Source organism: Monodon monoceros, unplaced genomic scaffold, assembly GCF_005190385.1.
Source record: "Monodon monoceros isolate NGI ecotype Baffin Bay Population unplaced genomic scaffold, NGI_Narwhal_1 Super_Scaffold_21, whole genome shotgun sequence".
Lineage (NCBI taxonomy): Eukaryota > Metazoa > Chordata > Mammalia > Artiodactyla > Monodontidae > Monodon > Monodon monoceros.
The window spans coordinates 36,966,791-36,979,611 of NW_021703778.1; the positions used below are offsets into that span (position 1 = coordinate 36,966,791).

General features: G+C 55.8%; 1 protein-coding gene across 6 annotated transcripts in view; it reads left to right on the plus strand.

Annotated features, from left to right (window-relative positions):
* MAN2A2 (mannosidase alpha class 2A member 2) overlaps positions 1-12,300 on the plus strand; it is a 28,542-nt gene extending 16,242 nt beyond the window's left edge. For 4 of the 6 annotated variants that reach the window (XM_029238421.1, XM_029238420.1, XM_029238419.1 and 1 more), the window contains 15 exons: positions 275-477; positions 684-866; positions 1,039-1,153; positions 1,388-1,455; positions 1,623-1,788; positions 2,308-2,544; positions 2,770-2,892; positions 3,189-3,303; positions 3,566-3,699; positions 3,882-4,023; positions 5,991-6,092; positions 6,422-6,555; positions 8,505-8,699; positions 8,860-8,970; positions 9,713-12,300. In XM_029238421.1, the coding sequence (XP_029094254.1) occupies positions 275-477; positions 684-866; positions 1,039-1,153; positions 1,388-1,455; positions 1,623-1,788; positions 2,308-2,544; positions 2,770-2,892; positions 3,189-3,303; positions 3,566-3,699; positions 3,882-4,023; positions 5,991-6,092; positions 6,422-6,555; positions 8,505-8,699; positions 8,860-8,970; positions 9,713-9,865 (2,181 nt within the window). In that variant the 3' untranslated portion in view covers positions 9,866-12,300. Of the gene's footprint in view, positions 1-274; positions 478-683; positions 867-1,038; positions 1,154-1,387; positions 1,456-1,622; positions 1,789-2,307; positions 2,545-2,769; positions 2,893-3,188; positions 3,304-3,565; positions 3,700-3,881; positions 4,024-5,990; positions 6,093-6,421; positions 6,556-6,874; positions 6,950-8,504; positions 8,700-8,859; positions 8,971-9,712 lie in introns of all 6 variants that reach the window. The other 2 variants (XM_029238425.1, XM_029238424.1) reach the window with 2 other exon arrangements.
* Positions 12,301-12,821: the final 521 nt, after the last annotated feature.

Here is a 12,821-nt window from a genome sequence, read left to right on the forward strand (position 1 = left end):
GTGGTGCTGCAGCCCAGCCCTTTCTGTGAGGTTTCATGCTCCCCGATACTGCTCCAAAGCAGGGGTTCATTCCCAACTCTGGGCACGGTTTCCCTTTTATGTCACAGTTCTTTCCCAGGTTCCTCAGCTTCTCGAGGCCCAGAAGGTAGGACGTGGTGACTACGCTCTGCATAGGCAAACATCCTTGCCCCTAGCCTCCACTGCAGCACTGGGGGGGCCGCAATTCCCAGAAGACTCTGGAACTGATGGAAGCGGCTTTTGGTGGTCCCCACAGGCCCAGTTTGGCACCCTCTCCGACTATTTTGATGCTCTATACAAGAGGACAGGGGTGGAGCCAGGGGCCCAGCCTCCAGGGTTTCCTGTGCTGAGCGGGGATTTCTTCTCCTACGCGGACCGGGAGGACCATTACTGGACAGGCTATTACACTTCACGGCCTTTCTACAAGAGCTTGGACCGCGTCCTGGAAGCGCACCTGCGGTGAGACCTGCCCCCCCTTCCAGGCTGGAGGGATAGAGTAAGCCTTTGAGGTTTAAGGAGGGGCTGGATTGGCTCAGAAGGGACTAGAAGGGCATGGAGACCAAGACAAGTGGAGAAGGGGTGAAAGGAAGAGGAGTGGGCCTTGCAGAGTGAGGGTGGGCCCTAGGGAGCTGTATGGCAGGAGGCTGACTTCTCTCTCTGGGCAGGGGGGCAGAGATTCTGTACAGCCTGGCTGTGGCTCATGCCCGGCGCTCTGGAGTGGCCAGCCAGTACCCGCTCTCAAACTTCGCCCTTCTGACGGAAGCTCGGCGCACACTGGGACTCTTCCAGCACCACGACGCTATCACTGGCACTGCCAAGGAGGCAGTTGTTGTGGACTATGGGATCAGGTGGGAGCCCTCTCCTCTTCCCCATCAGCTCCATGCCTTGACCCGCTGTCCCAAAAGGGAGGATGCACCGGGCAGTCAGTGGACAGGCCTGCCAAGGGCTCGCCCTGTTGGCAGGTGGACAGTGTCTCGGTGGTCACCTCTCCCATGGTCCCTCTCCTGCCCGCCCTCCCAGGCTTCTGCGCTCCCTTGTCAACCTGAAGCAGGTCATCATTAACGCAGCTCACTATCTGGTGCTGGGGGACAAGAAAAGCTACCGCTTTGACCCTGAGTCACCCTTCCTGCAAATGGTGAGCCCCACTCCTGCACCTGCTCAGGGGGACCCTCTGGTGTGCAGTCCTGTGCCGAGAACTGTGGTGCGAGGGCATTGTCCTTCTTTTCCTTCCCGGTCCTGGAGTGAAAGCTCTGTGCCTGGGGCAGCTGCTGGTCCCCATCTGGGACACGTTTGGGGGGTGGGGGGAGGCAAGACTCCGAGTCAGGCCAAGCCCCATGATAGTTCTTTCTTCCCACCCACTTCATTCCAGGATGACACCCGCTTAAATCACGATGCCCTACCAGAGCGCACAGTGATCCAGCTGGATTCCTCACCCAGGTGAGCCGGGCTGGGCCAGGCGCAGAGGCAAAGCCCCTTCCTGGCTCTGGGCACCCTCCCACCCCCACCCTGCCGAACCACTGAGGGATTCTTGGCCTGGCCACTGTTCCTGCTTCCACTGCCCCCAGAGCAGTGGCCTCCTGGATGAGCCTACTTTCTGCTCACAGGTACGTGGTGCTGTTCAACCCACTGGAGCAGGAACGGCTCAGCGTGGTGTCCCTTCTGGTCAGCTCACCCCGGGTGCGGGTCCTTACAGAGGAGGGTCAGCCCCTGGCTGTGCAGGTCAGCGCGCATTGGAGCTCTGCCACTGACATGGTCCCTGACGTCTACCAGGTGAGGCGGGGGCTTGGCAGGTGGGGCCCGGCCTCGGCCCTCTGTGCTGATCCTTGGCCTCTCCCCGGAGCCTCACACTGCCCACGGACCCTGGCTTCCCACCCTCCTGCTTGCAGCCCTCTTACTCCCCAGGTTGGGGACCAGAGTCTTGGGGAGGGGGGTTGCCCAGAGGACAGTCACTCCTGGGCTTTGAGTCTGTCCTTGAAAGGAAGGGGAAGTTTGGTATAGTATGATAATAGTAAAAATGGCAGTTATGCTGCCCCATCGTTTGTTCATTCAACAAATATTTATTGAAAGCTTAACGTGTGTTTACCATCTCATAGTTTTCCAGATATCATTTGAGACTCATGAAAGTCTGACGAGGGGCAAGTAACATCACCTGTGCTTTGGGCGGAGGGCACCGAGGCCCCAGTGGGTGCAGGGACTTGCTCAGGCTCTCAGGGCCAGAACCGCAGGCCTGCATCCAAGACTGACACCCATGCCGTGGCCCACGCTTCCTCACCCTTCCCGTGCCCGCAGGTATCTGTGCCCGTCCGCCTGCCGGCGCTGGGCCTGGGCGTGCTGCAGCTGCAGCTGGGTCTGGACGGGCCCCGCACCCTGCCCTCCTCCGTGCGTGTCTACCTGCATGGGCGGCAGCTGTCCGTCAGCAGGCACGAGGCGTTCCCTCTACGCGTCATTGACTCTGGCACCAGCGACTTCGCCCTCAGCAACCGCTATATGCAGGTCTGGTTCTCAGGCCTCACTGGGCTCCTCAAGGTAAAGGGCCAGGGGCTGGGAGCCGGAGGAGGGCACGCATGTCGGGGGGGTCGTGCAAGCTGCCTCCGGACCATGAGTGCGCTGCCACCTGACTCATGGTGGACCCGGGAGCGGGCCGTCTGGGCCCTGAGCTGACAGCACAGGGAAGCAGGGCTGGGCTCCCTCCCAGGGGCGGGCCTGACACGCGGGTGTGGGGCCAGGGGTCAGGGCTGTGTCTCTCGGCAGAGCATCCGAAGGGTGGACGAGGAGCAGGAGCAGCGGGTGGGCATGGAGTTCCTCATCTATGGCACCCGCTCGTCCAAAGACAAGAGTGGAGCCTACCTCTTCCTGCCTGATGGCGAGGCCAAGGTAACTAGAGACACCTTGCAAACCCCAGCAGGCCCTGGAGGCCTCAGGAGCGGAGGGCAGGAAGAAGGGTACGGGCCTTCGTCCAGGGCGACCCTGCCTCCCAGGGTGCCTCGCCTGCACTGCCCCTGCGGGGGGTGGGAGACTGAGGAACGTTGCCTGGGAGCCTGGGCCCGGCTCAGCCAGGGGTCTCAGCCCAGAGCCTGCTGGGAACAAGTCCTCCTGCCTGACCGCGGGCCAGCATCTCCCTGCTTTGCTCTCTGTGCCGTGGGTTCAGCGGCCACCTGCTCTTTCCCCAGCCCTACGTCCCCAAGGACCCTCCCGTGCTGCGCATCACGGAAGGCCCTTTCTTCTCAGAGGTGGTGGCCTACTATGAGCACGTTCACCAGGTAGTCCGGCTTTATAACCTACCAGGTGAGCCCTGCAGACGAGGAAGGTAGGGAAGGAGGTGCGGGCTCCGTGGGCTGTGATGTGCTTGCTCTTCTGCCTGTTGTCTAGTCATGCATCTGTTCCCAACAGACGTATCATTTGAGATGGGTCTGATTCTTAACTCTCTTGGAGTAGAGCTTGGCCAGAAATGCTGGGAATTGCCTGGGGCTTGGGCACAGCCTCTCCCAGCCCAGTCTCTCAGGCTGTGGCTCACGCCGCTCAGCCTCTCCCTTTGTCCTGTGCCCAGGGGTGGAGGGGCTGTCTCTGGACGTGTCATCCCTGGTGGACATCCGGGACTGCGTCAACAAGGAGCTGGCCCTGCGCCTCCACACAGACATTGACAGCCAGGGCACCTTCTTCACGGACCTCAATGGCTTTCAGGTGATGCCTCAGGCCTGGGGCCCTAGAGACCCCATGGAACAGAACTTGGACTGTGTTTACTGCCTGCATCACAGGCCCTGGCAGGTGATCTGCTCTGACAGAGCAGGAGGAATCGGAGGCAAGACTGATCGGGGCCCAAATGGTGCCCGGATTCTCTTGATCTGCTGGCCTTGCCCCCGCAGGTGCAGCCCCGGCGGTATCGGAAGAAGCTGCCCCTGCAGGCCAACTTCTACCCCATGCCGGTCATGGCCTGCCTCCAGGACGCACAGAGCCGCCTCACGCTGCACGCTGCCCAGGCCCTGGGCGTCTCCAGCCTCCACGATGGTGAGGGGAGCAGGCGCTGTTCGGGGGGAGAGGGCAAGATCGAGAAGCCCATCCCTGCCACCGAGGCCTATCCTCTCTGTGGGCCTCTTCGTCTTTCCTGTCCATCAGTCACACACCAGCGGGAGATGAAAGGAAGGCAGACACATGCTGTCACCCTCTCCCCTGCTGGAGGCAGCTGTGGAGGTGACTGGGGGTGGGTGGCCTGTTGGATCCCCTCAAGAAGCATCAGGGTATTGAACGGTGATTCTTAGCTGAGGTGTGCAGCCACCTTCTCCTGACAGGGATGGCAGTAGGGATAGTTGGAAAAGTGTAGTCAGTGTTAAATGAAATGTTTAGCAAAGGAGAAAGATACGTCCTGCCTTCCTACCAATGGTCATTAAAAGAGAGAATGACAAAAAAAAAGAGAGAATGACATTCTTAAGAATCAAAACGAGGGCTTCCCTGGTGGTGCAGTGGTTAAGAATCCACCTGGCAATGCAGGGGACACGGGTTCGAGCCCCGGTCTGGGAAGATCCCACATGCCGCGGAGCAGCTAAGCCCGTGTGCTACAACTGCTGAGCCTGTGCTCTAGAGCCCGTGAGCCATGGCTACTGAGCCTGTGCTCTAGAGCCCGTGAGCCAGAACTGCTGAAGCCCGTGTGCCACAGCTACTGAAGCCCGCGTGCCTGGAGCCCGTGCTCCCAACAAGAGAAGCCACCACAATGAGAAGCCCGCGCACCGCAACAAAGAGTAGCCCCCACTCGATGCAACTAGAGAAAACCCATGCGCAGCAACGAACACCCAGCGCAGCCAAACATAAATAAATTTAAAAAAAAAAAGAATCAAAACGAGGACATGAGGAGACACCTGGAGCTGTTCACACTGGGCCAGCCCAGGTGGCTCCCATAGTCTCAGGGTAAAGTGAACAGTTTGCACTTAGTGGCCTCTGAGGCCTTCAGGTCATCTGTCCTTGGGGCAGAGCCTTTGTGCAGGACTGAGCCAAGAGTGCCCAGTCTAGGCTCTGCGGGGCCGGTGGCAAGCACAGTGGGGACCTGACTCCCTGCTGGAAAGCATGAGGCTCTGCTGCCCCTTTGCCCAGTATCACTCTGGTGGTAAAACTCTTAACCCAGCCCAGCATCCTCCCTTGGTCTCTGCCCTTCTGGAAAACAGTGCGCTAACAGGCGATTGTTTTACATGCAAGGGGTCCATTTTAGGATTTCGTGTGCCTTTCTGTGGTTGCTCAGGGTAAAGACTGAGGAACTACGTAAGTCAGAATCTGGGCTGGGGTGATGGGAGTGCAGATAGAGCCGTCTGTATGGGCTCCTCTCAAGAGATTCTTGAAAAAAACATGCTGGGAAAAATCCTCATTCCAACATATGTCAGCTTTGAGTGAGCCCCTTCCCCAGGCATATTTTTATTTTATTTTATTTTTTAATTTGGCTGCGTTGGGTCTTCGTTGCTGCACGCGGGCTTTCTCTAGCTGCGGCTAGCAGGGGCTACTCTTCGTCGTGGTGCACGGGCTTCTTATTGGGTGGCTTCTCTTGTTGCAGAGCACGGGCTCTAGGCACGCCAGTTTCAGTAGTTGTGGCACACGGGCTCAGTAGTTGTGGCACACGGGCTCAGTAGCTCCGCAGCCTGTGGGATCTTCCTGGACCAGGGCTCAAACCCATGTCCCCTGCATTGGCAGGCAGATTCTTAACCACTGTGCCATGAGGAATGTCCCCTCAGACATATTTTTAAAAGAAAGGAAAGGTTGGGGACTTCCCTGGAGGTCCAGTGGTTAAGACTCCGTGCTTCCAATGCAGGGGGCCTGGGTTCAATTCCTGGTGGAGTAACTGAGATCCCACATGCTGTGTGCGGTGCAGCGAAAAAAAAAAAGCAAAGGATCCTCTGCTATCTCTCGTCTGCAGGGCAACCCCAAATAACACCTAATCTGAGCCTCTGCCTGATATGCCACCTGGCTGTCCTCTTGCTCCCTCCTTTTGACAGACGCGGCAGGCAGACCTGGAGTCTGCCCCCACGTAGAACCAGGGCCGGAAGCGTGTGTTCCAGTCATAACAAAATCCACCCACCTGAGAAGACCTGGCCCGGGTCAGGGCCTTGCAGCTGCTGACGGCTGTTGTGCTCGCTGTTCACGTTGTTGTGTGTGGCCAGCCTAGAGACGCTTCTCTGCCTGGGCACCCGGGCCAGCCCCCACTCCTGAGCCGTGGAGCACGGGCAGTGAACCACCAGGGTCACAGTCCTTCACTCAGCCCCTTCCAGCTCTAGGTTCCACGGCGGCTTTGTGCCCTGAGTGACTCAGCTTCCAGCCAGTTCCCTAGGCTCTTCCCTTGGGGCTTTGGCGGGCTGCTGCTTCCAGAGGTCGGTGTCTGCTTGGGGGTGAGACAGGCAGGCTGGGGGCTCACAGCTAACTTCCCTAGGCCAGCTGGAGGTGATCTTGGACCGGCGACTAATGCAGGACGACAACCGAGGCCTGGGCCAAGGGCTCAAGGACAACAAGAGAACCTGCAACCATTTCCGTCTCCTGTTGGAACGGCGAACCCTGGGCAGGGAGGTAAGTTCTGGGCCTCCCCCTAGGGAGCCAGGTCAGGCTAGGCCCCGTGGGTGGCCCTGGGGTTCCAGCCTAGGGCTTGGGGAGCGTACTAGAGGTGGGCAAGGGTAGCAAGAGTAGGGCCTGATTCCCGGGTTGGCGGGGAAGCGAGTCTGATGCTTTGCTGCTCCATCTCATGCAGCCTGGCACCTCCCTCTCCACGGCACCCTGTCGCCTGTGCCCTCCTTGTGCTCATCTCCCACCTTCCCACCCCCGCCCCTGTGTCCTCTAACCTGCTCTGCTCCTGCCCTGCTCATCTCATGGCTTTCTTTGCCCCCACCAGCCTGGCTTTTTCTCCAAACTGGCAGCCATGTTTAGGGGCTTGATCTTTCACAGCAGCAGGAGCGGGCACCGAGAGGTAAGGGCCAGCGATGGGGTGTTGAACTAGTGTTAGTTATTTGTAGCTGGAGTTGGAGCTGGCGGATGGCAGAGCCCGCTGCTCCATCTCCCTGTCTGGGGCTCAGTCACTCACTCATCACATAGCTGCTGGGCACCCGCTATGCTGTAAGGACTGAGAGGGCCGCAAATGCATAAGATACTGCCTCAGAGCTCTAGGAATTGACTCGTGAGTATGGGTGGGGGCCAAGTTATGTGTGTGAAAATATAAGGTCGAAAAGGGGTATGTCCACTGGTCCTGAGGAGTGAGAGAACATAGTGGGCCAAGGGGATCAAGGACAGCTTCCTGGAGGAGATGTCATCCACGCACATCTTTGATGAATGGGGGTCTGCCCTACACACTTGAACCGAGGCACAGGGTGGGAGGCAGGAAGGAACGTGAATGGGAAGAGCCGTGAGTTCACTCAGCTAGACCAGAGCCGCCTGTGCAGTGTGATAGCCACTAGCCACCTGTGGCCACTTAAACGTATTAAGACGAAACACAATAACCAATTTGATTTTTCATTCAAACTGGCCACATTTCAAGTGGCTCAGTGGCCACAAGTGGTTAGTAGCTGCTGTGCTAGTGCAGATATAGCATATTTCCTTGATTGCAGAAAGTTCTAGTGGCCAGTGCTGGGCTGCCATGGAGGTAGGTTGAGGCAGACTGTAGTGGGCCTTCAGTGCCTGGCGAAGAGTCTGGACTTCCTCCTGGAGGCCAGTGAGGGATCTGAGCTGGGAGAACACTGTTGGGACTTTGCCCTAAGCATGTCACTGCCACAGCAGGGACTCAGGGGGATCTTCAGGGAGACCGGAGGCAGGGGTGACAGCTTAAAGGCTGTTCAAGCAGGACATTTTGGTGGCTTGAAATGAGCCACAGGAGGGAGAAGCCGGCGATGGGCGTGAGGACGCTGCCAAGGTGGGAACGGAGATCGTGGCTGAGGGAAGTGCGAGATTCTGGACAGTAGGAAGGCGGGTGGTGCTAAGAGCAGAAATCCAGAATATGGAAGAGTAGCCGCCGTGGAGGAAAGTCCAGCTTAGGCCCGTGAGTGTGACGTCTAGGTCAGCCATCTAAGGAGTAGTTCTCAGTCAGCACAGCTGTGGGGACTGCCGGGCTCAAGCATCAGGGCTGGTGCTGTGGATACGGGGTCGAGCTTGAAGCTGCAGGGTTGCCCCAGAGACTTTCTCCATCAGAGGCCCATCCTCCATGGTGAAGCATCTGTCTGTCTGTCTTCCCTTCTCGCTGCACTGAGAATCTCTATGTGACAGGAGATGTTGCTGATGGGAGTGTGTGACTCACGATGGTGTTGTGGGAGCAGAAAGCCTCCATAGTTAGAGGAGCGCTGGCCTGGTGAGGTAGCCCTTCCTAAGCTGTGTGAGGTGGGAAGTGACCGCATTTGAAGAGTCCTGGAGTCAGGCATCCCTTGTATCCAGACATATCAGGGAAGCTCTCTCCAAAGAAACCGACCTGGACGTGCTGTTACCCTCCTGCTCCCCCCGCTCCACTTCCTCACCCACGTCTCGGGCCAATCTTCCAGGTCCAAGATGGCCCCTCTACCAGCTACCCATCCCTCCTCAGTCACCTGACTTCCATGTACCTGAACACCCCTGTGCTCGCCCTGCCCGTGGCCAAGAGGCAGCCCCCAGGCCCTGCTCTGTGCTCATTTCGTCCTCTGGCCTCCTCTCTGCCCTGTGACTTCCACCTGCTCAACCTGCGGACGCTCCAGGCAGAGGTGAGTGTCCCGCTCAGTGCTGACCCTCGGGGCGGACCCTGCCCTCCTCGCCCAGACTCCTCCCTGTCCCAGCCCTGCCTGCCGGGCAGAGGCGCTGCTACACCTGTGAGCCCTGCAGAGACACCCCCCCCCTCCCCGCTGCCCTGTGGTCTGTCACCAGGATGATAGCTTGCCCTCAGCCGAAACTGCGCTCCTCTTACACCGCAAGGGTTTTGACTGTGGCCTCGAGGCCAAGAACTTGGGCTTCAACTGCACCACAAGCCAAGGCAAGGTGAGCAGGGCCCAGGTGTGGGAAGGGAGAGGAGGGCAGGGAAACAGAGCACTGGGGATGGCAAGCTAAGAGCTTGGTGAGGCGGCAGTGAGGCTGAGCAGCAAGGGGGGAGGTGGCAGGGTTATTCTGGGGCTTTACGGAGAGCAAGGGAGAAGCTGTTGACATGTGTTTTCAAAGCCTCTGAGGCCTGGCAGGGGCCAGTTCCAGACAAGGTGTCCAGGTGGAGAACTTCTGTTTCATGTGTACGGACCTCTATCAAACAAATGGAAACACCAGGAATTAAAAACTAAAAGCCATCATACTCTGTTCATTGTTTAAGCCAGCAAAGGCTGGCACTGATAAATGCCTCCGTGTGCTGGGCACCAGTGATTCAGAAGTGAATCAAGACATGATCCCTGCTGGGAGTTCCCTGGCGGTCCAGTGGTTAGGACTCAGTGATTTCACTGCCTTGGGCCAGGTTCAATCCCTGGTCGGGGAACTAGGATCCCGTAAACTGCATGGCACGGCCAAAAAAAAGACATGGTCCCTCTCCTCAAAGAGCTAACAGCTCAGTGCAGCAGTTCCTACCCTAGGGTCTGTGGACAGGCTTCAGCGTTGCACAGGCTCACCTATGTATGTAGGCACCTTGCTGCAGAGAGGCCCATAGCTTCTGTGAGATTCATACAAGTTACATAGAAGAAGAGCAGCAGCATCTGGTGTGTCAGCCCCCAGCACTGCCCTGCGCCTTCTCTCCTCCCCACAGGTGGCCCTGGGGAGCCTCTTCCGTGGCTTGGATGTGGTTTTCCTGCAGCCAACCTCCTTGACATTGCTGTACCCCTTGGCCTCGCCCTCCAACAGCACTGACATCTATTTGGAGCCCATGGAGATTGCCACCTTTCGCCTCCGCCTGGGCTAGGGCTTCTTGTGGCCTGAAGAGAAAGTTCATCCACAGAGACGGCCTTTTCACATAAGATCGGGTTGGACATGCCACCCTGGGTCTCCTGTCCTGATCTACCTCTCAGAACTGTGACAGACTGGGCTCTGCCCTCATTTTCTCTTTATCGTTGCTTCTGTGTTCGGGGGCAACCCACAGCCCAGTGTTGGGTGGTTAGGGCAGGCGCCAGTGAGTTGTAGGAGAGAAGGCCCTTGGTCAGAGTGGGTGGTGCCAGCCTCTGCTTTGGGTTGTGCGTGTCCACCTAGTTGGGTGCAGGCTCAAGCACCCATCCTTTCCCCTGAATGGGATGGAGGAGAAGCAGGGGAGCCTGAGTGGGTAATAGCCCAGCGTCAGGGTCACAGTAGGCAAAAGCTGGCTCTCGGGGAGTCCTGTGGTTGTGTAAGGGCTACATGTCCTGGTGTGACAGGCAGGAGCAGAGCGCTGCCAGGAGGAGGGGGCTGGGGACCGCGAGTTAGCAGTGGGGTGGAGGAGTAGCAGGAATCGCTGCTTTCTGTGACGGCTCCACTCTTAGTGCTCCCTGACCCTCACGCCCTGGCCAGGCGCTGCAGTGTGGCAGGAAGGACTCATGAAGACTGTCATGACCGGAGCTCATGGGACACTTCAGGTACCAAGACCCCATCTCAGACTGGGCACTTGGTCTGTGTGTTGATTTGTGGAATGGTGGCAGAGGCCACCCTACTTGACTCCTCTTTGGTTCCTGCACTCTGTACACCACTGTCCTGAAGAGCTGCTTCCCATCATGGGGGCGCTTGATCGGGCATGTTTCCTTTCCCTGGAAAGAAAGTGAAGCCTCCAGCTTGCGGTGGGCAACTCGAGAAAGCTTTCGTCATCATTCCTACAGTCAGCCCTGAAGCTTCGCCTTGTTCATCCTTCCACAGAAGTATTCACTTCCTGGTGCGGGGACTAGGGAGATGTACACTAAATTAGGAGGCACCGTGGCTGCTCATTAGCCTTCACTGCAGCTTCGATTATTAGAAAAAAATTTATGATAGCCTCTAGAGATGCTGAAACGATATTTGGTAAAATTTAAAATCTATCCCTTATTAAACTCTTAGTAAGTTAAGATTACAAAGAAACATCCTAACCTAGATAAAGGTGTCTCTATCTGAAACCAACAGTCAGTGGCATTCTAAAGAGTCAGATACCACCGGCATTCCCAGTAAAGTCAGAAATTAGTCAAGGACATACTATTATTTAGCTGTGTTCTGGCACTACTAAACCCCTGCAGTGTGGCAGATGAGAGAGATGAGGGAGGGTTACAGAACGCCCAACCTGTACAATCCAGCAGGATCAGCTGAAGACCTTAACAGAGCAAACAAGGCACATCACGTTTCTATAAAGATTCTGGTTCTCTCCAGATCAGCTTATAAATTCAATGTATTCCAGTGAGATTGGATACTTTTTGAAATTTAATGGGTTCTAACATTCATTTGGAAGACTAAATGTGTAAGAATACCAAGAAAATTCTGAATGACAGTGAGTCCGGGGCGGTGGTGCTCAGGTGGGTAAAAGACACTTGTCCTACGAGATTTCCCAGGGGACTCTCGATCGACCGTGAGTTCAGTCAGTGTGACGTGGAGTGGGATCAGACTGCTGGACCCAAAGGGAGAGCCTAGCATCAGACCCAGGTGTGAGGGGATTTGGTACAGGACCCAAGGAGTATTTTAAGTGGGAAAAAGATGGACTATTTAATAAAGAGTACTTTAAGATAACTGCCTATCTATTAAAGTAAGAGTTCTCTACCTCACAGTTTCCACAAAAATTAGCTCTAGAGAGAAAAAAACAAAAAAATTACAGAATTACTGAGGAAAATATAGGATATTTTTATACCTTTGGTGTGGGAAGGTCTTTTCTAAACAACATGAAACCTAAAAGATATAAGGGAGAAGATAAACAGATTTTACCACCAAAAATATATTGAAAGTTTGCATATGATGGAAACCACCAAGGTTAAAACACAAATGACAGATTTGGGAGAAAATATTTGCAGCACTTCAAAAATTGGTGAGTACAGTTACTTTAGGAGAATAGCTTGCTTTGGGCTCCTTGGAGCAAGTCACGGGGGCCTGCTAAGCAGCGACCTAAAGATTCAGCAGTGACCAGCTGAGTTCTTCCAGGTCATCCAAGGGCATTGCTGCCAGCACCAGGCCAGGGCGCGTGGAATCCTATCTACATCATAGTGAAAGAATGAAGTTTATCAGTGTGAAGTGCTTAGCACAGTGCCTGGTACATATAAGAGCTCAGTAAATATGAACTATAATCATATTAGTAAAGGATTCTAAGCGGTTACACTCTAGCAGGCGTTATTTGCAAGTATAATGTAATTTGTAATCAAATGATAAGGGAGAATCTGTGAACCCCCGAGGAAATTAGCAGAATAAAGGCTGTTCTCTCTGGAGGTCTTAGATGTGCAGTGAAGTTATTCATCTGCCAGGAACTGAAATGTTTACTCCTACACACTGGCCTTTTAGAACTCCATAAGGCAGCATTGCTCAAGGTGTGGTCCAGAATCACCAGAATTCCTTGTTGGAAGTCCAGCTTCCTGGCCTGCCCTGACTGGGGCTCCTCCTTCAGCCCGCAGGCTGAAATGGGCATCTGTGCGGCAGAGCCACGGATCCCGGAGACCGACCTGTAACAAGAGCAAAACCCAAAGCCCTTCCTTAGTGCACGAGAGGAGAGACGGATTCCTTAGCAGAACCTATTGGACCAGTCTCTGGGAGGAGGGGCCAAAGAATCTGCATTCTTAACAAGCTCCCAGGTGAGTCTTCTGCACACGTAATTTGGAAAGGGGCCTACTATTTTAAGGCTAGCGGCAACACTTTCCCACGGGGCTCTGGCCCTGAGGCCTCACAGTTCTGAGGGTTACATCAAAACCGGAACGGGATCCCTTATATATACTTGAGAAAGTGTTTGCAGT